Source organism: Oncorhynchus masou, chromosome 25, assembly GCF_036934945.1.
Source record: "Oncorhynchus masou masou isolate Uvic2021 chromosome 25, UVic_Omas_1.1, whole genome shotgun sequence".
NCBI lineage: Eukaryota > Metazoa > Chordata > Actinopteri > Salmoniformes > Salmonidae > Oncorhynchus > Oncorhynchus masou.
Window position 1 is genome coordinate 46,974,341 of NC_088236.1, and position 23,402 is coordinate 46,997,742.

The 23,402-nt window shown below is 41.3% G+C and overlaps 1 protein-coding gene across 1 annotated transcript; it reads right to left on the minus strand.

Moving 5' to 3' along the window:
• Nucleotides 1–9,071, minus strand: LOC135514412 (tetraspanin-36-like). Its single transcript, XM_064937888.1, has 7 exons — nt 8,909–9,071; nt 6,709–6,900; nt 6,219–6,293; nt 5,979–6,074; nt 4,744–4,893; nt 2,738–2,821; nt 1–2,428 (listed from the first exon to the last, which is right to left on the minus strand). Exons 1-7 carry the CDS (start codon nt 8,966–8,968, stop codon nt 2,354–2,356), a joined length of 732 nt encoding a protein of 243 aa, XP_064793960.1. The 5' UTR covers nt 8,969–9,071; the 3' UTR covers nt 1–2,353.
• Nucleotides 9,072–23,402: the final 14,331 nt, after the last annotated feature.

Sequence of the window (23,402 nt, forward strand, 5' to 3'; positions counted from 1 at the left end):
TTTAACTTGTAGTTTTTTTATTTTGGTACATGGGAATTTAACCGCAACATTTATTTGTTACGTGCACTACGTATTTACGCAAAGACTTATCAGCAACAAGTCAATATAGATAGAAACACAACTCTGTTGGGAAAATGCTCATATTGTTTTTATGCAGATTTCAGAATATTCGCATGAAAATCTTTCCCCAATTGGATAGAATTGACACCCTAGACTCTGGCAAGTGAACTACTCCAGTGGCAAACAACCTTGTAAGAATTGTACTTAAACCCCCCCCCCCCTCCCCTCATACTCATCTGGAGGTCAAGCATTTTAAGCAGGCTGGCTGTGATTATTTTGTGGGGGACCACAGTCTGGACCAATTATCACAGACTCTTCTCCAGGTACCACATTTTTCATTTGTTAGATATGTCCACCAGCATAATACCGGAGCCGGATACTCTAATATTCATTGTTTTAAATCTAAAAGTCTATCTGGTGAGAACACTTTTTAATATACCGGTGCTATTGAGTGGAACAAAATACCACAGCAACTCAAAGCCATACCAACAATAAACACTTCTAAAAAAAAATGTCAAAAAGCTGGCTAATGTGTGAAAAGTATAACCTTTTGCCTGCATCTATGTAAGTGTATATGTAGTTGTGTGAAAATAGGGACCACATTGCAACCCAGGTCACTTTTTTACTGCCAAATAAAATCAATTAATCCAAAATGTGCAACAGCCAATTGACAAATGGAAAGAGACATATTACAAAACACCAAAATGTGTAATGACATTCTGAGATTGTCAAGCCAACTTTTTGATTCTCCATAGGCCTACAAGGTAGGAAGGGATTTATTTTCTGTTTGTCGAGATTGACAGTATTTACTGTGGTGTTGAAAATGCAAACCATGATACTGGAACGCCCAAAGTCGGTATGCTTTATTTATTGGTGGTGTGGTGCATTGGCACAGAAACCTGTCGGTGGAAAATTCATTCCATATATTTTAATATAATGAGAAATATGGCATCAAAATTTAAAAAAAATCTGATTCCTCTTGTTGTTCATTGTCTGCAGCCGGCTCCGATCATAGTGTAAGCCCTAATGAAACAGGCAGGGAGCTAGTCCATGGTGGTCGACAAACACTCAACCTTCAAGGCCTGTAGCCCTGTGTGGCATCGACAGTGCCACAAAAGCATGCTGAAGTGGCAAAGTCAATATCCACACTTATAAAACACAGGGTCACTACAGTTATTATTTGTGGTCATAAACATTACTTTGAGTTAACTCCATGAGTGGGCAGAGTGTGCAATGTTTGTTTTTTTTACAGTACAAGAGGAAGGTCATTTGAAAATATTTTTACTTTGTGGAGGGGGGTGCATTTTCTTTATGACACCCCCCCACCCTCTCGTACATTTCAAACTGTCCCTTAGTTTTATCAAATAATTTCCCAAATAATCTTGACAGTCTTTCCGTAACATAATAATACTGTATATCCAAGACAATCCAGTCTTGATTAAACAGAGCCTACTACCCTGATGTGTTGAAGTCTTAAAAACGTCCTTGGCCGTTTCAACATAACATTTCAAGCCTTAAAAAAAAAGGGGCAATCTGGGAGCGGCACATACATTTTTGGTCAACAAATTAATGATATATAGCAATTGATTATTGAAAAATATTACTTAAAAGCCTCATGAGCTTAGTTAAACTGTCTTACCCCCATCAGAACCCAAAATATAAGCCTTTTTACTCCATTGTTTGTAAACAATGTGATTGTAAACAAACACTGTACCACTTCTTTTTTTTAAAGGAAAACATCCATTTTGATCTAATATATGGTTAGTCTTTGTATCCATAGATCCGTCTATGAATTTGAGAATGGTTACATTTCTCCAGCACCATCCATCAGCTGTTTACCAAAACAATTGCATGGTTAGCCGTTTTGTTATTGTTTGAGTCCCAGATTGCCTCTTTAAAATGGAGTGTACCCCATAATACTGATATGTCACTGAGCAAACCCTTTCTTATTTTTTTCAGTATGCACAGCAGGAAATTACAAAACCAACTTCCATTGTTTAAAAGTTTGAGTGGTAACTCCTATTTGCAACTATCTTTAAAAAAAAAATGGCATCTTGTGGTTTCCAATGCTTCAAATGTTGACAGTGGTTTGCCCAACGTTTGGTGGGCTGACAACTACATAGGAAAGCTGAATGAAAACTGTAAGAATGTTCCTGAAAGGTTGCTAAAATCTTGGAGTGGGGAACATAAGTCCTAAGGCTCTATAGTCTCAGTGCTGGAGAAAGGGGAGAGGAGTCAGGGGCCAGGAGAGTGTGCAAGACAAGCCTCAGAAGTATACTTCAAGCCAACAGGATCAGGCATCCAGGGACTGGTAGCCACCTCGCCTGACTTTACACGTGATCACACACACACTGAGCGTCCCGAAAATCTGAAAGGAAAGGACAAAGAAATGCAGTAAAATTCAGTACATTCAGTACAGAGTAAATTGTCTGGCACCAAAGATTAAAGTAGATTCACACATCTCAGAAAAAGTCCCACTATCCCAATTCTGTCCCCAAGACTTTCACAGCCCAAGAATTTTGGGGTGGAAAGGGGGGGGGGGGGGGGTTGTGCCTGGCCTCAAGAGGTGGAATCACAAAAGCATGTAGCTTCAGGCCAAACACTGGTGCAAAGCCTGATATTGGAAATGCAACATGATAAATGAAATGTTAAGTCAGAGGACAGCCAGGTACAGTACCTTGAAGATGGCAAATCCAAGGATGACCAGCAAGGCATAACTCATCACATCCTGAAGGAGCTGTTCCAGCATACCCTCACAACCCTAGAGTTACACACACACAGGTCAGAGAGTAAGGACTAACACATAGAAATACAGAAAAATGGAAGAATGATCACGCTCTCCTCAGCCGATGTGAGCAAGACCTTTAAACAGGTCAACATTCACAAGGCCGCAGGGCCAGATGAATTACGACACATACTTTGAGCATGCGCTGACCAACTGGCAAGTGTCTTCACTGACATTTTCAATATCTCCCCATCTGTAATACCAACAAGTTCCAAGCAGACCACCCAAGAACACTAAGGAAACCTGCCTAATTGACTATCAACCATCAGCACTCACGAGGTGCTTTGAAAGGCTGGTCATGGCTCACATCAACACCATTATCCCATAAACCCTAGACCCACTCCAATTTGCACAACGTTCTAACAGATCCACAGGTGATGCAATCTTTATTTCACCCCACACTGCCCTTTCCCACCTGGACAAAAGGAACACCTATGTGAGAATGATATTCATTGACTACAGCTCAGCGTTCAACACCATAGTGCCCTCAAAGCTCATCACTAAGCGAAGGACCCTGGAACTAAACACCTCCCTCTGCAACTGGATCCTGGACTTCCTGACGGGCCACCCCCAGATGGTAAAGGGAGGTAACAACACATCCGCCACACTGATCCTCAACAGGGAGCCCCTCAGGGGTGCGTGCTCAGTCCCCTCCTGTACTCCTTGTTCACTCATGACTGCAAGGCCAGGCACAATTCCAACACCATCATTAAGTTTGCCAATGACACAACAGTGGTAGGCCTGATCACCAACAACGAGACAGCCTATAGAGAGGAGGTCAGAGACCTGGCCGTGTGGTGCCAGGACAACAACCTCTCCCTCAATGTGATCAAGACTAAGGAAATTATTGTGGATTACAGGAAAAGGAGGACCGAACACGTCCCCATTCTCATAGACGGGGCTGTAGTTGAGCAGGTTGAGAGCTTCAAGTTCCTTGGTGTCCACATCACCAACAAACTAACATGGTCCAAGCACACCAAGACAGTCGTGAAGAGGGCACAACAAAACCTATTCCCCTTCAGGAGACCGAAAAGATTTGATATGGGTCCTCAGATCCTCAAAAAGGTTCTACAGCTGCACCATCGAAAGCATCCTGACAGGTTGCGTCACTGCCTGGTATGGCAACTCTTCGGCCTCCGACCGCAAGGCACTACAGGGAGTAGTGCGTATGGCCCAGTACATCACTGGTGCCAAGCTTCCAGCCATCCAGGACCTCTATACCAGGCGGTGTCATAGGAAGGCCCTTAAAACTGTCAAAGATTCCAGCCACACTAGTCATAGACGGTTCTCTCTGCTACCGCATGGCAAGAGGTACCCGGAGCACCAAGTCTAGGTCCAAGAGGCTTCCAAACAGCTACTACCCCCAAGCCATAAGACTCCTGAAAATCTAAACAAATGGCGAAACCCCCCATCCCTTTTATACTGCTGCTACTCTGTTATTATCTATGCATAGTCACTTTAATAACTACCTAAATGTACATATTACCTCAATTACCTTGACACCGGTGCCACCGCACATTGAATCTGTACCGGTACCCCCTGTATATAACCATGCTATTGTTATTTTACTGCTGCTCTTTAATTATTTGTTACTTATATTTAAAAAAATTAAGGTATTTTTAACTGCATTGTTGGTTAAGGGCTTGTAAGTAAGCATTTCACTTTAAGGTCTACACCTGTTGTATTCGGCACATGTGACAAATACAATTTGATTTGATATGAATAAGACAGACTATCAAAAATTGATCAAAGGCCAGTCATGCTTTTCATTTTTGTAAAGTAAGGTTTTGGGGAGGGCAAACTGATCCTAGATCTCTGCCTAAAGACTACGTCTCCCCAGCGAGTTAAGTTAGATTAAGAGGTAGCATTAGTTAGACGTTTACTGAATTGATCCATACCCGGGTATTGAGCAGGTCTAGCTGGTCCAGTTTGCCTGTACACTCGGTGTTGTTCCCTTTACAACAGGAGACGGGCACAGCGTTGTCAATGCTGCTGAACCAGGGGTTGGTGGTCCAGTTCAGGTAGGTCTGCACTCCACAGCACTGCAACTGTATACAGAGAGAAGAAGAATGCTTGGTAGTTTCATATCATAGCGACTTAATGTGGTTCATGTGTAGACTTATTTATAGGTCCTAAACCAGCTCCAAGCTGGCAAAAGCCTAGTTTCCTGTATCATGTAATCTTTGTGCAAGCCAATTATTTATACAGTATATACACACACAATAGGCACGGTTTTAAAGCCACTCAACTTCCATTTTAGTGCTCCCCCAACATTGTAAAAAGGCTACACAGAAATGCATTTATTAATGTCTACATTCGTTTTTGCCACATTTATTATATTACAGACACCTTAATGCATAATTTTTTATTATATTATGAGAGCTAAAAACACAAATATGTATTTTTAAAGCATTTTCCTTAATGTATCATTTTTTAGAGAGTACTAATGTTACCGTCAACCAACAAAAAAATACTTAAATGCATGTAATTCTGTCCTTGAGACATTTCATTGAAATACAGTAGAATTCCATTAATTCCTAGCAGGTTGACATGTATTGTCATGAGTCTCCCTGGATGCAGAACAGAGCAGTTTTCAATAGATAGGCCAGCTGCAAAGTCAAAATTGCCCATATCACAAAAATGTATGAAAACAAAAATTCACTTTTTGATCTTAATTTAAGGCATTAGGGTTACAGTTCAAAATCAGATTTTATGACTGTGGCTCTGCCAGCTAGTGACCACTCTGCAGAGCTGCCTCAAGTACACGAGTCATCTCAATAAATGCCAACCTACTTATACCTATGGGGGACTGCCCCTTCAGAGGAGTACCAACACGGTTGACCGGTGTCTTCAAAATCTCTCATTAGCCAATACATAGATAGCATCAGCAATCTAGTGTATACATTATTGGTGCCAACCGGTGCTTGCTAGCACCAGAGAGGTTTAAAAATCGAGAGACTGAACATGCGATTTCTTCTTGTAACGCCCGCAACAAAGACTCAGACCACCATCAACGGGAGTGTGGCAAATTTCTCCACGAGGTCGGCCTATTTACAGGAAGTAGTCGCACATTGAGAATCTCGGTTTCAATCCTAGCAAGCCCCTGCTCGCTCAGAGATGGCATGATACTGACCTGAGACTGCAAGTAATCCACAGCCCGGGTGTCAGAGTTCTGACCATCATACTTCAGGAACACATCAGTCATTGACCGCTCCAAGTCCCCTTTTATCTGTAAAGATGAGGTATACAAACCTAAATCTATGTCTATTCAAATACTGCGCTGATACTCCACACATGTAATACACCTACGCAAATTGAATACACTACGTATTATTTTATTGTAACCTATGAGACAAATGTGGAATTCACTCACCCTTCTTTGGTAGATGATCCCATACACTAGAGCAGCGACCTCTGCTGCAAATATAGCCAGGATAACCAGCAGGAACTGGAAGGAGAGGGAGAGACAATAAATCAGCAAGGAGAACGAGAACAAGGGGCGCAGCAGCAGGACTTCAACACAAAGATCCACAAAGAGCGTACAATGTATCAGGGTTGGGGTCAATTCCAAATGTAAACAAAATTACAATTAAAAAAATGAATTGAAAAGCATTGAAGAGACTTGGAATTACAGTGTACGTCCTGAATTGACCACAATTCTAATAGAATTGACCCCAAACCTGCAGTGTATGCCTCCCATTCCATATGGCACCCTATTCCATATGTAGGACATAGGGTGCCATTTGACACACACACACACACACACACACACACACACACACACGTTATTACGAAAGGCCTGGCTGGCTGCACCACCAGTCTCTCCTTTCACCATCACCAAGGTGTCTGAGGCTTATACTCACAAAGCTAAGGCCCACTTTGGATTCTCTCAGGGTGGCGTAGCAGCCCACAGTACCGATGATGAACATCACCACTCCCACAGGTATGATGATGCCTGCCGAGATAAACGTGTACTTATCCTGCAGGAAGTTGTCAAAGTTGCTGTAGCTCTTGATCACATAAGAGCCTACATAGACAAGGGCACCCCCCGCAGCCTAGAGTGAAGAACACAACAACATGAGCACTTTATACAGCTAATCAAGGTAGTGATGCCTATTTTCCACACGTCGCCAGAATCGTGCACGTGCATTCTCCCAATCATGGATTTAAAAGCATAGGATTGGTGTAAGCATTGGCTGAAGGGAGTTTCCACCATTGTTAAATCCATTTCACAAAGTATGAAAGCGCACTCTTCAGGAGAAGGGTGGACAATTGGGACGCAACATGGGTGAGGCCAACTCATATAGCTGCAGAATTGTCCTACGAATTGCAGTGTATATAGTCAACTCTCAGGTCATATAGAAGTCATCTCTCTAAAAAAAATCATTGAATACTTGGTTATTGCACAAGGTATCTAAAGAGGTAGATTTGTCAAAAACAAGGGATTCAGAATGCCCTTGGTGACTGCCTTTAGCAGTTCTCTTTAGCTTTCTTTCTCTCAAACGCACTGGAGGTTTATTCAGAGTTTAAATGAGCATTTCATCCACATTACATATTGGTTTCCTTACCCTGTAAGCAGTCTAAGGACAAGGTAAGACAGGAATCCATGCTTTGGTTTTGTTCACCTGACCACTGTCTCCACATTTTTGTGATCAGGTGGTGAGCTGCTCATTGCCTAATATTCCTTTAGATTCAAAGCTCCAGGGCACATGACCCGTTTTCACTCACAATGAGTCCTCGGTCATGAGATCCACCACCAGCCCACCCCGAGTAGAACGCACACACTCCACCACCACCCCCTAATCCTTCCAGGAACATGTGCCTCAAATGAGTGGAAAAAATAAAAAGAACCACAGACTGTAGGTTTCAATTTCTTGTTATTTTGTAAAATCGTCAACGTCTAACATTCGACCAGATCACCTTCTGTATTGGCCGCATTGCTTGATTTAGAAATTCTATAGAATTAGATTTGAACAACAGGGGGGAGGCACAAGGACCGGAAAACATCTTGGGCATTTGTTCTAACACATAGGCCCATTTTTTAACCTTGAGGCCCCCATACTGGCCCAGAAATGGTAATTCTGCATTAAAATAACAAACTATTTAGACAGGCCCACTTGGCTAAAGATGGACCTGCCCATCTGACATTTGCCAGAACTCACCTAGCTAGTCTGTCCCTGGATTAATCTACAATTGACAATTGTGGTGTGGTTGGTGTCACTTATGTGCAGTGTCGATCAACCTCATCTCAGAGGATTTTGTAACTTTCTGTATGTAAATCAAGACACTACATTTAGTATGAAATCTTAGGTTTGGTATAGTATGTATTAATTCGTGGAAGTCCATCACTCATTTCGTATGACTTCCTGAATTAAAATTCGTATTATGTTACACATTTGCAAAAGGTACAATATGCTACGAATTTGCAAAACAGATTATGTGTTATGAATTCTGGGTTAAAGGTTAGGGTTAGCTAACATGCTAAGTAGTTGTAAATAGTTGAAAAATGACTAATTAGCTCAAATTGGCCGTGATGAGATCAGAACTCATGCCTTTGGGTTGCTAGACGTTCGTACCCACCCTTCCCGCCAACCAACCACCCTACTTTCGTTTTTGGCTTATGTAACCATACCAAAGGTAACATATCATACAAATTTGGATGTCCCGGATTTACGTTTACTATATCTCGTTTATGAGACCAGGCTGTGTTGATATGCACCTGGAAGTAGGTCCACTTCAGAGACTTTTGAGAATGAGTATACTGCGAGTAAAGAGATGTTGAAATTTACGCATAAATACAAACCAAGAAGAATAATTCCTTCCTCTAACCTATTGGTAATGTTCAATAAGTCATGCACATTATTTAATCACGATTTGAAATCGATATTAGATACCGTACAGGCCATAACATTCAACAACCTACCATGTCCATTGCCCAACCAGAGGTTTCGTTTCACCAAAAACTGCTCACCATAGAGGAATTTAGATCAGTGCTATTTAGATCAGTGGAAAGAAGTCGACACATAAATCAAAGGAGCAACAGAAAGTCGACCAAACACTTACCCAAAATATTAAACTTAGAAGCAAAATTACTATTTTCGATGTAACAATTCCGCAATCCATGTTGATATGGTGGTGGGGAGCCTTTCAGCTAGTCTCTGTTTTGATTATAAGGGGGTTCTGACTGCTTTGAGCATGAGTGGCTTGCTGACACATGATCACATGCGTGTAGAAGAGCATACCGCGCACAGTTCATGTAGGGGTCCTAATGCCGATCTTTACAAGTGTATTGCTCCATGTCTACGTTTTGACAGGCAGCCACAATTCTATTTTTTTTTCCGACTAATTGGTATTTTATCACATCAGATCTTTTCCAGAGCTGATCTAAATGATCAAAAGACAGTAATTTCAGTCAGTTGTATTTTATTTGAACTGTAGTTATTTGTATATATTTCATTTTGGTCATCTAAAATCAAACATATATTCCATGCACATGATTGTTTGGGGTCCAGATTATGGTTCGATTACATCCTTTGCAACGACTTCCCGAATAATTATGTTCACATGGACATATCTGATATGCAGAAAGTCGCCAAACAAAAGACACGTACCAAAGTGACCATGTTATTTTTGTGAAGACGATTTGATTCTGAGTTCGGACATATAAAGTTTCTATATGAAAACTATTTCTAAAATGCATACTTTCAGTTTTTCCCGAACCCACTTAACTCCGCAAAAGAAGCGCGCTGCTAGTGCAAGCACATCCACAGTTCAAATATACCTATGTGACTGCGTTTACGTGTCCTAATAATTCGAAAGATTGGGCAGACAACCAGGTGATTTAATCCGTGTATACATACGTCGTTTACGACATTATGCCGATTGAGATAAAAACAATGATTAACTGTTTAGATGCATAATACCATACTCGGCCTATGAATCAGTGTAATATTGAATTATTAGTATGCATTTACGAAAGGGTGCCTCTCTCGACCTGTTCTTATTCCGCGTTCAAAATCTCCGACTTCCGACTCCAGTGCGTTCAAAACAATTGGGAACTCAGGGGAAAAAAAGCCAACTCGGGTGTATGCCCGAACCAGTTCTCAGTCAATCAATCAAATGTATTTGTAAAGCCCTTTTTACATCAGCCAATGTCACAAAGTGCTATACAGAAACCCAGCCCCCCCCAAACAGCAAGCAATGCAGATGTAGAAGCACCGTGGCTAGGAAAAACTCACTCAAGGCAGGAACCTTGGGAGAAACCAAGAGAGGAACCTGGTTGAGGGGTGGCCAGTCCTCTTCTGGCTATGCCAGGTGGAGATTATAACAGTACATGGCCAAGATGTTCAAACGTTCATAGACGACCATCAGGGTCCAATTATAATAATCACAGTGGTTGTAGAGGATGCAACAGGTCAGCACCTCAGGAGTAAATGTCAATTGGCTTTTTATAGCAGAGCATTCAGAGTTAGAGACAGCAGGTACGGTAGACAGAGTCGAAAACACCAGGTCCCGGACAATGCAACACCTCTGGTGAACAGGTCAGGGTTCAAATCAAATCAAATTTAGTCACATGGGCTGAATACAACAGAGCTTACAATGAAATGCTCACTTACAAGCCCTTAACCAACAATGCAGTTTTAAGAAAATACCTAAAAAAGTAAGAAATAAAAGTAAGAAATAATTACATGCAAAATTGATATGCAAAAAACAACACCGGATGCAAAACTTCAAATTTTTCAATTTAGATTACTAGACAAAATTCTTGCAACTAATAGAATGTTATATATATCTTCCCAGCTCTGCAGAATCTACTGCGAGGAGGCAGTCATTAGATCATTTATTTTGGTATTGTCCATAAGTAGCTCGTTTTTGGTCACAGGTCCAGGAACGGCTGAAGAATTGCAACATTTGCCTAGAACTAATGCTGCAGATAGCAATACTGGGTGATTTGAAAAGCCATAGTCAATCAATCAATAATATTATTATTTTAGCAAAAAAGTTTATTTTTAATATACAATCAGTAGAAGCTATAAGAATAGAAAGGTTCAATTATTTTGTGAAGCATCACAGCACAGTTGAAAAATATATGGCAAATAGAAATCCAAAAAGGATGTTGTTGAGAGATAGATGGGAGAGGTTGAATGGAGCTGAAGGGTGGGAGTAATAGCAAGATAAACCAAGTAAAACATACGGGGTCTGTAAAGTGTATATAGGTTCAGAACTGTTGTGAAATAGCACAGTTACAAATAGAAATCAAACTGGATGGACATCAGAAATAGAGGAAGGACTAAAAACAAACAAAAAATAACTATTGTAAAATAGACTGTCTGTAAAATGTGTATCAGATGTATAATTTGAAGGTAAAAGCCGAAATGTTTATTAGTTTACTCCAATTGGGGGATCGTGGTAGGTTTTGCGGGGAATAATAATAAAGGTATATTCTTTAAAAAAGTATGTATGTCTATATAGGTATGTGTATGTATATATGTGTATATGTATGCATGCGTGTATGGATATATATATTTACCCAAAAATATATGGGGGATTGGAAATGATGCAGACAATTACATTGATGGAAGCAACATTCTTTCTGCAATATTAAGCTGGTCCACCCCTTAAAATTAAATAATTGTAAAAAAAATAATTTTTTAGAATTACAGAGCAGCAGTAACATCACAATAGCGAGGCTATATACAGGGGGTACCGGTACAGAGTCAATATGCGGGGACACCGGTTTCCATAGCCGCAGGCAGAACAGTTGAAACTGGAGCAGTAGCACCCCTGAGGGGCCCCCGTCTTGAGGATTAGTGTGGCGGATGTGGTGTTACCTCCCCTTACCACCTGGGGGCGGCCTGTCAGGAAGTCCAGGATCCAGTTGCAGAGGGAGGTGTTTAGTCCCAGGATCCTTAGCTTGGTGATGAGCTTGGAGGGCACTATGGTGTTGAACGCTGAGCTGTAGTCAATGAATAGCATTTTCACATAAGTGTTCATTTTGTGCAGGTGGAAAAGGGCAGTGTGGAGTGCAATGGAGATTACATCATCTGTGGATCTGTTTGGGTGTTATGCAAATTGGAGTGGGTCTAGGGTTTCTGGGATAATGGTGTTGATGTGAGCCATTACCAACCTTTCAAAGCACTTCATGGCTACGGATGTGAGTGCTACGGGTCTGTAGTCATTTAGGCAGGTTGCCTATGTGTTCTTGGGCCCAGGGACTATAGTGGTCTGCTTGAAACATGTTGCTATTACAGACTCAATCAGGGACATGTTGAAAATGTAAGTGAAGACACCTGCCAGTTGTTCAGCACATGCCCAGAGCACATGTCCTGGTAATCCGTCTGGCCCAGCAGTCTTGTGTATGTTGACCTGTTTAAAGGTCTTACTCACGTCGGCTACGGAGAGCGTGATCACACAGTAGTCCGGTACAGCTGATGCTCTCATGTATGCCTCAGTGTTGCTTGCCTCGAAGCGAGCATAGAAGTGGTTTAACTTGTCTGGTAGGCTCGTGTCACTGGGCAGTTTGCAGCTGTGCTTCCCTTTGTAGTCTGTAATAGTTTGCAAGCCCTGCCACCGAAGACGAGTGTCAGAGCCGGTGTAGTATGATTCAATCTTAGCCCTGTATTGACACTTTTCCTGGTTGATGGTTCGTCGCAGGGCAGAGTAGGATTTCTTGTAACCTTCTGGGTTAAAGTCCGCACCTTGAAAGCGGAAGCTCTACCCTTTAGTTCAGTGCGAATTTTGCCTGTAATCCATGGCTTCTGGTTGGGGTATGTACGTACAGTCACTGTGGGGACGACGTCCTTGGTGCACTTATTGTTAAAGCCAGTGACTAATGTGTTGTACTCCACAATGCCATCGGAAGAATCCCGGAACATCTTCCAGTCTGTGATAGCAAAACAGTCCTGTAGTTTGGCATCTGCTTCATCTGACCACTTTTTTATAGACCAAGTCACTGGTGCTTCCCACTTTAATTTTTGCTTGTGAGCAGGAATCAGGAGGATAGAGTTGTGTTCGGATTTACCAAATGGAGGGCGAAGGAGAGCTTTGTATGCGTCTCTGTGTGTGGAGTAAAGGTGGTCTAGATTTTTTTTCCCTCTGGATGCACATTTAACATATTGATAGAAATTTGGTAGAACTGATTTAAGTTTCCCTGCATTAAAGTCTCCGGCCTAGGAGCGCCGCCTCTGTGTGAACGGTTTCCTGTTACAGCTGACTGAGTGCGGTCTTAATGCCAGCATCTGTCTGTGGTGGTAAATAAACAACCACGAAAAGTATAGCTGAAAATTCTCTAGGCAGGTAGTGTGGCCTGTAATTTATCACAATATACTCTACTGCAGGTGAGCAAAATCTAGAGACTTTGCTAGATTTCGTGCACCAGCTGTTGTTTACAAATATGCACAGATCTCCCCCCCTGAATGAAAAAGCCCTTAACAAAAAATCCAGTTCAAGAAATAGAGTTAAGAAGATATTTAGTAAATAAACAAAAAAAATAAGTAATAATAAAATAACGAGGCTATATACAGGGGTCAATGTGGGGGGTACTATATTATAGTGCTGCCCTTATAGCTAATATTGTCAGTGTGTCACGCAATGTAATTGTGTAATAGCTGTATATTTTTCCTGATATTGATTCCACTTTTGTTATCTGCTTCCTCCTATAGGAAAAACACACCACATCCACACACACCTCCACACCCAAGTGTGCCTTGTACAAGCAGTAGCCTTCTCAGAGTCAAGCATTGCTCTGTAAATGCTGTGCTGCCTTCATACTGTGCTGTTATATACTGTCTATCTTTTCAAGTAAACTACAAGTCAACTGTTCACTGTGTCTGTCTTCCCATCAATACCCCTTTGAAAAAAGATTGCCGTCAGAGTGCAGTTTTACCACAGTACAATACAGTTTAACTGCAGTAAGTGCATTACATCTGCAGTAGGCTGCAAATACTGTGTCCAAATAACACTGTTTTTTTTACTACAGTAATTTTGCAGTGTAACTGCAGTTACAGTGCAGTAAAACTGCAGTTCAATTCTGCAATTTCTGCATCCAAAAAACAACACTTTTACTTCAGTTTTAAAACGGTATTCTTTTTGTTGCGGCCTGACTGACAGCCAGAGGCGAAAACACCTATACCAAACCAGCAACGATTTTACACACAATGACTGAGGTTAAAGTGTAGACTGTCAGCTTTAATTTGAGGGTATTTTCATCTATACTGGGTGAACTGTTTATAAATTACAGTACTTTTTCTACATAGTCTGCCCATTTTAGGGGACCAAAAGTATTGAGACGAATACACTTATATGTGTATTAAGGTAGTAAAAAGTTAAGTATTTGGTCCCATAAGAATAGAATATGATTCTAAACACATCTACATTAATGTGGATGCTACCATGATTATGGATAATCCTGAATGAATCGTGGATAATGATGAAATATCACAAATATCATACCCCCCCAAAAAATGCTAACCTCCCCTGTTATTGTAATGGTGAGAGGTTATTGTAATTGTGAGAGGCATGTCTTGGAGGTATGATATTTGTGTGTCTGTAACTTTCTCACTCATTATTATTCACGATTAATTCATGATTATCCGTAATCGTGGTATCATCCACATTAATGTATAATTGTTTAGAAACATTTTATTCTTATTTACAATAAAAGTCACTCCAAAATGACACAATACATTATTCACCATTAATTTCCATTCGGCACAAAATAATCTTAAACGCAACCAAAACAAACCGAAAATTCATCCCAAAATGTGTAGTCACTGCGCGCTACGAATATTGAATCAAACACTTAACTTTTTACTTCTTTAGTACACATAAATGGATTTGTCCCAATACTTTTGGTCCCCTAAAATGGGGGATTATGTACAAAAAGTGCTCTAATTTCTAACAAACTTTACAGTATATATTTAATTTAGTAGAGATGGAGTCAAGACTGAAAGCAGGACTAGACCCTTTGAATCCCAGACCAAGACCTATCCTCTTTAAACCCAGACCCAGGGTATCCAGACTAAGACTCCATATCATTTGTTGACAAAACCTGCAAATCCAATGCTGGAGAGGGATTGTGAGCTACTCTCGGGATCCAAGGTAGCTGTCCAGACCATGGGATGTAATTTCTCCCCCTCCAAGGTAGCTGTCCAGACCATGGGATGTCATTTCTTAACCAGGCACCACTGCTGCGCACTGGAGATTGTCCTCACCCACATAGGCATGTGAATGGCTGTTGAAACTGGAGTCATGACCTTTCCACACAAATACCAGCTGCTCAAGATTCCGTAAATGTGGTTTACTTTGAAGAACACTGGAATCTCTGCCCATGTGCACATCACAAGTTTGAAGAACATTCCAGTAGTGGCGGTCAGTGCCATTTAAGATGAAGGAGGACACATTTTTTTCTTGAGCATGGCCTTATTTCTATTACAGCATATTGGATGACTGTCATTCATATTCCATTCACCCAGTTGAATGTAACAGTAATAGGTTAAGGCTACTACATGATACTAGAATTTTCTCTATACCCATCATGAGGTTGATACAACCTAGCCCATGAATGAAAGTTTACAATGCAGGTGCACACAGGTCGAGAGACAAATATGAGGTGACAGACAGTGACACATGGATAGGCAGTGGCATTCAATACCGCCTTGCACACTCTTGCCTGCATCTAGCTGATTTAGGATGTAATCATTAGTCCAACAGTTGCAAACGAGAGTGTCTATTGGACAAATTCAAGTATGTTTATCTTCTGTTTAAGAAATGTTTTTCAACAGAATCGGTGGAATGAATACACCCCAGATCACGAGTAAACAATCAGCCACGTTTTATTCCTTCTAGCCTCCATGCGCTCTCCTCCTCTCACCTCTTCCCTTCGCTTGTGGACTTCAATGCACAACACATCAGCTGTATGTGACCTGGAGAAAAAACCTTTCCAAGCCTAACCACTACACACATCCTACATGTTGTCACCATATTAGCTAAAGTAACGTCATAGTCAGCATAGCTAATAGATCTAATGCGTTAGTAAACCTGCTACAATCATGCAGTAACTTTACAATGTACAGTCATTAAGCATTTACACCGGTGAGCCCCGGTGGCAATAAATTACCTTGAGTTGGTTTGTGTTGGGAGTTCCAGTTTGTGTTGGATAGTCATAGCTAGCAAGTGCAACTAGCTACACTAAGAAATTGAAACTGAAAAAAAACGGACAATCTCTCTCTATAAATATTTAGTCAACTACTAACCACATGCTCTGCAGTGCTCGGTAGCTGGAGTTTATGCCTTCAGTACTAGATTAATTATCTGATCCTTTGATTGGGCAGACAACATGTCAGTTCACACTGCAAGAGCTCTGTTAGGTTGGAGGACATCCTCCGGTAGTTGTCATAATTATTGTGTGAGTTTATGGAAGGGGGTGAGAACCATGAGCCTCCTAGGTTTTGAATTGAAGTCAATGTACCCAGAGGAGGACGGAAGCTAGCTGTGCTCCAACTACACCATGATGCTACACTACAAAGTGTTGTTGAGGCTGCTGTAGATCTTCTTTGCAAAATAGTGTGTTTTAATCAATTATTTGGTGACGTGATTATATTTAGTATAGTTTTACCTAAAAATTCTAACTTTTAAAATGTTTTACCATTTTTATGAAATTCACTGAGGAGGATGGTCCTCCCCTTCCTCCTCTGAGGAGCCTCCATTGCATTCCAGTGTTCTTCAAAGTCACCAATTTTGTCTGACACGGTATCTACAGTGATGGACAGTCAGGCATCAGATCCTCCCCAAATCTAGCCTGCAAAGCACAAGTGTCAGAGACTGGGATGGCATGTATTGGGACGTCTCTTGTGTCTTCGCATTGTGGCTTTGTGCTTCCTAAGCATGTGTTGTTTGACTGCTCCCAGCATTGCCTCATCTGGTGTTTTTTGGCCAGTGTCTATGCAATGTTCTTGTAATTGGAGATAACGTGCAATTCTCTTGAAATACTGATGCTTTGCTTCAATGCACATACACAGCAGATAAATAAGTGGGCCATATGCTATCAGCAGTCGGGGATAATGGATCAGAAACTGAATCTTTGGTATTTGCTTGTCTGGGAAGACCTTGAAAAATAGCATGAAATGCCACAATTTTCTCCTCCAGGTAAGGTACCCAAGTCCTGGTGGTAGATGCCATGATAATGTCCTCGATTTCTCTCAGTAATAGGTACACGTCCCATGCATCACAGGTGGTTATTTGGGTCCCAAAGTAACCTGAAGACAGTGGATTTCTCAGATGCACTTCCACCCAGATGCCCATTCGTCCACAAAGCATGCTCCGAGAGTGGTGGTGGTCTGGATGATCTGCCATGGTTGCCATAGGGGAAGTTATTGATCCCATAATTTAGCTGGGCCACAGTGATGTCTTTTCTTGTTCCTGTAACACCAACCTCAGCACTGCAGGTATGACACCCTCAAGGAAGTCATGCATCACATCAAGGGGAAATAAGTGCACAATGGGTGAAGGTGCATATAACATCTCAGAGAAGTAGCATGGACTTCTGACACCATAGACTACGGCAAATTCTGTTTTTTTGGGGGGGGTGGCTGCCTGCAGTTGGTAGTTGTAATTTGTTGAGTCACACTTGGTGAACTCCCCCTCTGTAAACTTCAAACAGAACCCTCCCTTGGTTGCTGTGCAAAAGCGACAGGTCCTTCCTGAACTGCAGTTTTAGATGAACCAGCAACATCATGGGCAGAGAGGTTGCCATTGGAGATTGTGGCAATGGTGCCACGAAATAGATTTCCTTCTCCGTTGCACTCCAAAGAAACACCTGGTGTCTCCAACAGCCTGATATCATCAAGCATAGGCTGGAAGATGTCTTTGTAACAAGTTACTACTTTCTGAATTATCTTGTGTTGTATCAAGGTGGAGAGGTATGTGTCTTGAGGCTGGGATATGTGTTTCCACTCAATATTGCCAATTTTTAAATACGCAGCTTGTGTATTTAGAGGATTAACAACCTCAAATTCACCTACAGTTGAAGTCAGATGTTTACATACACCTTAGCCAAATAGATTCAAACTCTTTTATTTTTATTTTTTACAATTCCTGACATTTAATACTTAGTCTTAGGTCAGTTAGGATCACCACTTCATTTTAATAATGTGAAATGTCAGAATAATAGTAGAAAGAATGATTTATTTCAGCTTCTATTTCTTTCATCACATTCCCAGTGGGTCAGAAGTTTACATGCACTCAATTAGTATTTGGTAGCATTGCCTTTAAATTGTTTAACTTGGGTCAAACGTTTTGGGTAGCCTTCCACAAGCTTACCACAATAAGTTAGGTGAATTTTGGCCCATTCCTCCTGACAGAGCTGATATAAATGAGTCAGGTTTGCAGGCCTCCCTGCTGGCACACGCGTTTTCAGTTTGCCCACAAATCTTCTATAGGATTGATGTCAGGACTTTGTGATGGTCACTTCGATGCCTTGACTTTGTTGTCCTTAAGCCATTTTGCCACAACTTTGGAAGTATGCTTGGGGTCATTGTCCATTTGGAAGACCCATTTGCGACCAAGCTTCAACTTCCTGACTGATGTGTTGAATCAATATATCAACATGATTTTCTTACCTCATGATGCCATCTAGTTTGTGAAGAGCACCAGTCCCTCCTGCAGCAAAGCACCTCCCATTTTTGTTTCATCAGACCAGAGGACAATTTTCCAAAAAGTACAATCTTTGTCCCCATGTGCAGTTAAAAAAAGTCTGGCTTTTTTATGGCAGTTTTGGAGCAGTGGCTTCTTCCTTCCTGAGCAGCCTTTCAGGTTATGTCGATATAGGACTTGTTTTACTGTGGATATAGATACTTTTGGTACCCGTTTCCTCCAGCATCTTCACAAGGTCCTTTGCTGTTGTTCTGGGATTGATTTGCACTTTTCACACCAAACTACGTTCATCTCTAGGAGACAGAACGTGTCTCCTTCCTGAGCGGTATGATGGCTGCGTGATCCCAGGGTGTTTATACTTGCGTACTATTGTTTGTACAGATGAACATGGTACATTCAGACATTTGGAAATTGCTCCCAAGGATGAAAAAGACTTGTGGAGGTCTCCAAAACATTTTCTGATGTCATGGCTGATTTCTTTTGATTTTCCCATGATGGCAAGCAAAGAGGCACTGAGTCTGAAGGTAGTCCTTGAAATACATCCACAGGTACACCTCCAATTGACTCAAATGATGTCAATTAGCCTATCAGAAGCTTCTAAAGCCATGACATAATTTTCTGGAATATATGTAAATTTCTGTCCCTCTGGAATTGTGATACAGTGAATTATAAGTGAAATAATTTGTCTGAAAACAATTGTTGGAAAAATTACTTGTGTCATGCACAAAGTAGATGTCCTAACCGACTTGCCAAAACTATAGTTTGTTAATAAGAAATTTTTGGAGTGGTTGAAAAACAAGTTAATGAGTCAAACGTAAGTGTATGTAAATTTCCGACTTCAACTGTACAGTACATAAAAATTAAGCCGGACCATTTGCGAGAATAAAGGATTGCTCTTGAAGAAATCCCTGTCTATGAAATCATTCAAGATTTAATAGTCTGCACGTTCTTCTTCTTCTCCATTTAAGCTTTCACAGACATCTCCATTTTGTGCCACCTTAAAAACGTACGGTAGTGGGATGTATTGGAAACTGGCTCTGTCCTGTTCTTCACCACTCAGATGTATCTCTCTCTGTCTTGCCATTCCTATTTCTCTGCAGCAGTATTGCTCCCGCATCCACTATGTACTGATGCATTGCATACACTCTTCAAAAGTGGTTCAAAACCTCACACAAGTCATTGCCCTCATCTACATTGATATGAATCTTCCCGAAGGTGGATTTTAAAGGCCTCGCTGTAGTGGGACAGGAATTAATCAACATTGGAATGAAGGTCCTCCCCTAGACTGTTCTGCACAGTCGCAGGACCACAATGCTTCTCTCAGATCTTCAACATAGGAAGGCAGAGGTTTCTCTTAAGGCTTTTAACCAAGTCCTCAGTTTTGCAGTCCACGGACTCAATGACATTAGTTGCAGGCGGCCAAGCGAGATCAGGATCATCATCGTCCACGTCTTCCTCGATGAAGTCAGGCACAGGGATAACAGAACCATTAGACGTATCTTTCGTCAAATCTTTGTGATTTCTGTATAAATGCAAAGCATTTACAGCTTTTCATGCGACCTCCAAGTCCACATGTTAACAGTAACACTGGATCACTCTGGTGATATAGACCAATGTGGCGAATCTGTTTTATGAGGTGGAAGAAATGCGTGTTGCATATTGGGCAGTTAAACAAAGCAGGCCTTTTGACAGGTGTTTACATTTTTTTTTTAACTTGGAAAAGAGAGGTTTAAGTCCTTCAATTGATTCTGCTGAAGCCACTGGAAGACATCCTCCAGAGACCATCCAGGTACTTCAGCATTTCTGAAAATAAACAATGAAATGAGGTTAGTAAATGTCATAGTGGGCCCCATTCGTTCTAATGTTTTGTTGGTGAGATTTATAACAAGCATTGGGTGATCAAAACGCTGCTTCGCTGCCACCTGGAGAAAGAAAAACATAACTCTTTTTATTATATTTTTTTTAGGAACACTTTTCATCTCGAGGGTAGACTCAGGTACATGCATCACCCTGCAATAGGCCACTCCAGCTTGTCACAGCTCGGGCAAGCAGCACTATCCTAGGAGGATACTTCAGTTAGGATATACAGAGGCACTTACATACCCTGTCCCCACCCTGGCTCCATGAACGAAGGATAGTTATGTGCCGACTTTGCGTCAGCCTCAACTCCCCTTTCATAGATTGGCTAACCCCTGATTGGAGCAAAGTAACGGGCAGGAACACCCATGACCAAAACCATTTCACCAAAGAATTTAGATGCCATTTGTATGCTAATGGATTTCAGTTTGTATTGACTGTTATGTGGGTGTAATTCCACTTAAGAATGTAAATGCAGCAATCCTACAACACATTCTTACCTCCTTCTTGATCCCAATTTAATTGTGTCCATGTTCTGTCCTAAGAATAATTCCAAAGGGGGGCGTGTCATAGAAAAGTTGTACAAACATTAAGAGATTAAGATATTCAAATAATATTGAAAGACACATGACATCATCAAACAATTACATAGTTGAATTGCTTAAGCAAAACAGCACCATATTATCAACCTTACCTCTTTACATTTCATAGATCCTTCCAATTTTGGAGCCCTCCTGCTAAAACCGAGTAGAACACACAGGGGAAAACCCTCGCCTAACATTCATGTTGTGAAATAACTGCCATAAAAGCCTAATATCTAAGTTCCATTTTATCAGTCTGCCTAGAAAGATTCCTAGGCAACATTTTACTGGATGACAATAATGTTTGGGGTTTCTGCATACAGTACATGTACCATATAAAAGAAGGTATGGTACATGTATGCCGTAGCAGGCTATATAAACATGAAGCCCTCCGTTTTCAGATTTAGTTCGCCATGACATCTCAGGATAGGTCCTCTTACTTTGGCTAGCTAAGCTAATTTAGCTGTCTCTCAAAAGTTAACTCTCAATTGGACACTAATGGGAGTGTTTGAAGCCATGTTAGCTTTATGGAAGCATTATAGAATATATGGGGCAGAATATCGTTTTGTAAACACTACAACCTGCTAGTTGCACAGGAGGTTCGAGGCAGATGGGCTTGGAATTCTTAGAACGGTATCAAACACATCGTTCCCAGGTGTTTGACGCCATTCCATTTGCTCCGTTCCGGGCAATATTATGAGCCGTCCTCCCCTCAGCAGCCTCCTGTGGAGTTGCCTAGTTAGCTAGGAAATTAAAGTAAACTAAACGTTACTTAACGGTCATTGAGTTACCCGGTTTGGCTAAAGGTAATTCTAACGTAGCGTTACTAGACATGGAAGCTGTTCACAGAAAACCATATTGTCGTTCATTACAGTACACCGGTATGAGTTAAAGTTCTCATATTTCAGTATATATTCGGAGCCAAACATCAACCCAATTGACCTGTTTTACTGATGTCTCATTTCAAATTTCGTCATGAGCGTTTTCAGTTGTAATTATGAAGTTCCCTCAAGAACCCCACCTCCGAAGAGGTTCTTGGAAGAACCATTTGGGGGTATTTTTAATTGCCAAGAACCCTGAGGTTCTTCGAGGAGGATCTTAGAAGAACTCCTGTCTAACTCCAACATTTTTTTTAGTATAGGCCTACTGAAACATGAGTCATTTGTGAACTTGGCCTAGGTATCCTTCACCATCATGTGCAATCAGAACAGGCCATATTGTCTAACCGTTTTTCAAAAGGTCATTTAGGGCCTCCAGTCAACATTACTTGGGATTGCACGTATGCACATGACTGTGTGTAGACTACAATTTCTGTAATAGGCCTAATCTTGGGACGGTTTTGTTCCTTTATGGTTATGTAGTGCTTAGGGTGAACTCTTTCAATGTTTAGGAATATGTGCATCACTATGACAGTAACTTGACACACTGTTGAGTCCCCAGGAAATGTAAAAGGCTACTCTTATCTCCCTTAACCAACCAATTGGTTTGTGCTTGTTTAGGGTCGTGCAAGGACACACAAATGCAAGTCAGGGAGATACAGTGAACTCGGAAAAGTATTCAGACCCCTTCACTTTTTCCACATTTTGTTACGTTACAGCCAGATTGTGTTTTTTCCTCATCAATCTACACACAATACGCCATAATGACCAAGCAAAAAAGTTATTAAAAAAATACACATTTAGTAAAAGTAAAAAACTGAAATATCACATTAAAATACGTTTTCAGAACCTTTGCTATGAGACTCAAAATTGAGCTCAGGCGCATCCTGTTTCCATTTATCATCCTTGAGATGTTTCTACATCTTGATTGAGACCACCTGTGGTAAATTCAATCGATTGGACATGATTTGGAAAGGCACACACCTGTCAATATAAGGTCCCACAGTTGACAGTGCATGTCAGAGGACAAACCAAGCCAGGCCAAAGGAATTGTCCGTAGAGCTCCGAGACAGGATTGTGTCGAGGCACAGCTCTGGGGATGGGTACCAAAAAATGTCTGCAGCATTGAAGGTCCCCAAGAACACAGTGGCCTCCATCATTCTTAAATGAAAGAAGTTTGGAACCACCAAGACTCTTACTAGAGCTGGCTAACCAGCCAAACTGAGCAATCGAGGGAGAAGGGCCTTGGTCAGGGAGGTGACCATGAATCCGATGGTCACTCTGACAGAGCTCCAGAGTTCTTCTATGGAGATGGGACACCCTTCCAAAAGCACAACCATCTCTGCAGCACTCCACCAATCAGGCCTTTATGGTAGAGTGGCCAGACAGGTAGAGTGGCCAGACACTCCTCAGTAAAAGGTACGACTTGGTGTTTGCCAAAAGGCTCCTAAAGGACTCTCAGACCATGAGAAACAAGATTCTCTGGTCTGATGAAATCAAGATTGAACTTTCTGGCCTGAAAATGCCAAGCGTCACGTCAGGAGAAAACCTGGCACCATCCCTAAGGTGAAGCATGGTGGTGGCAGCATC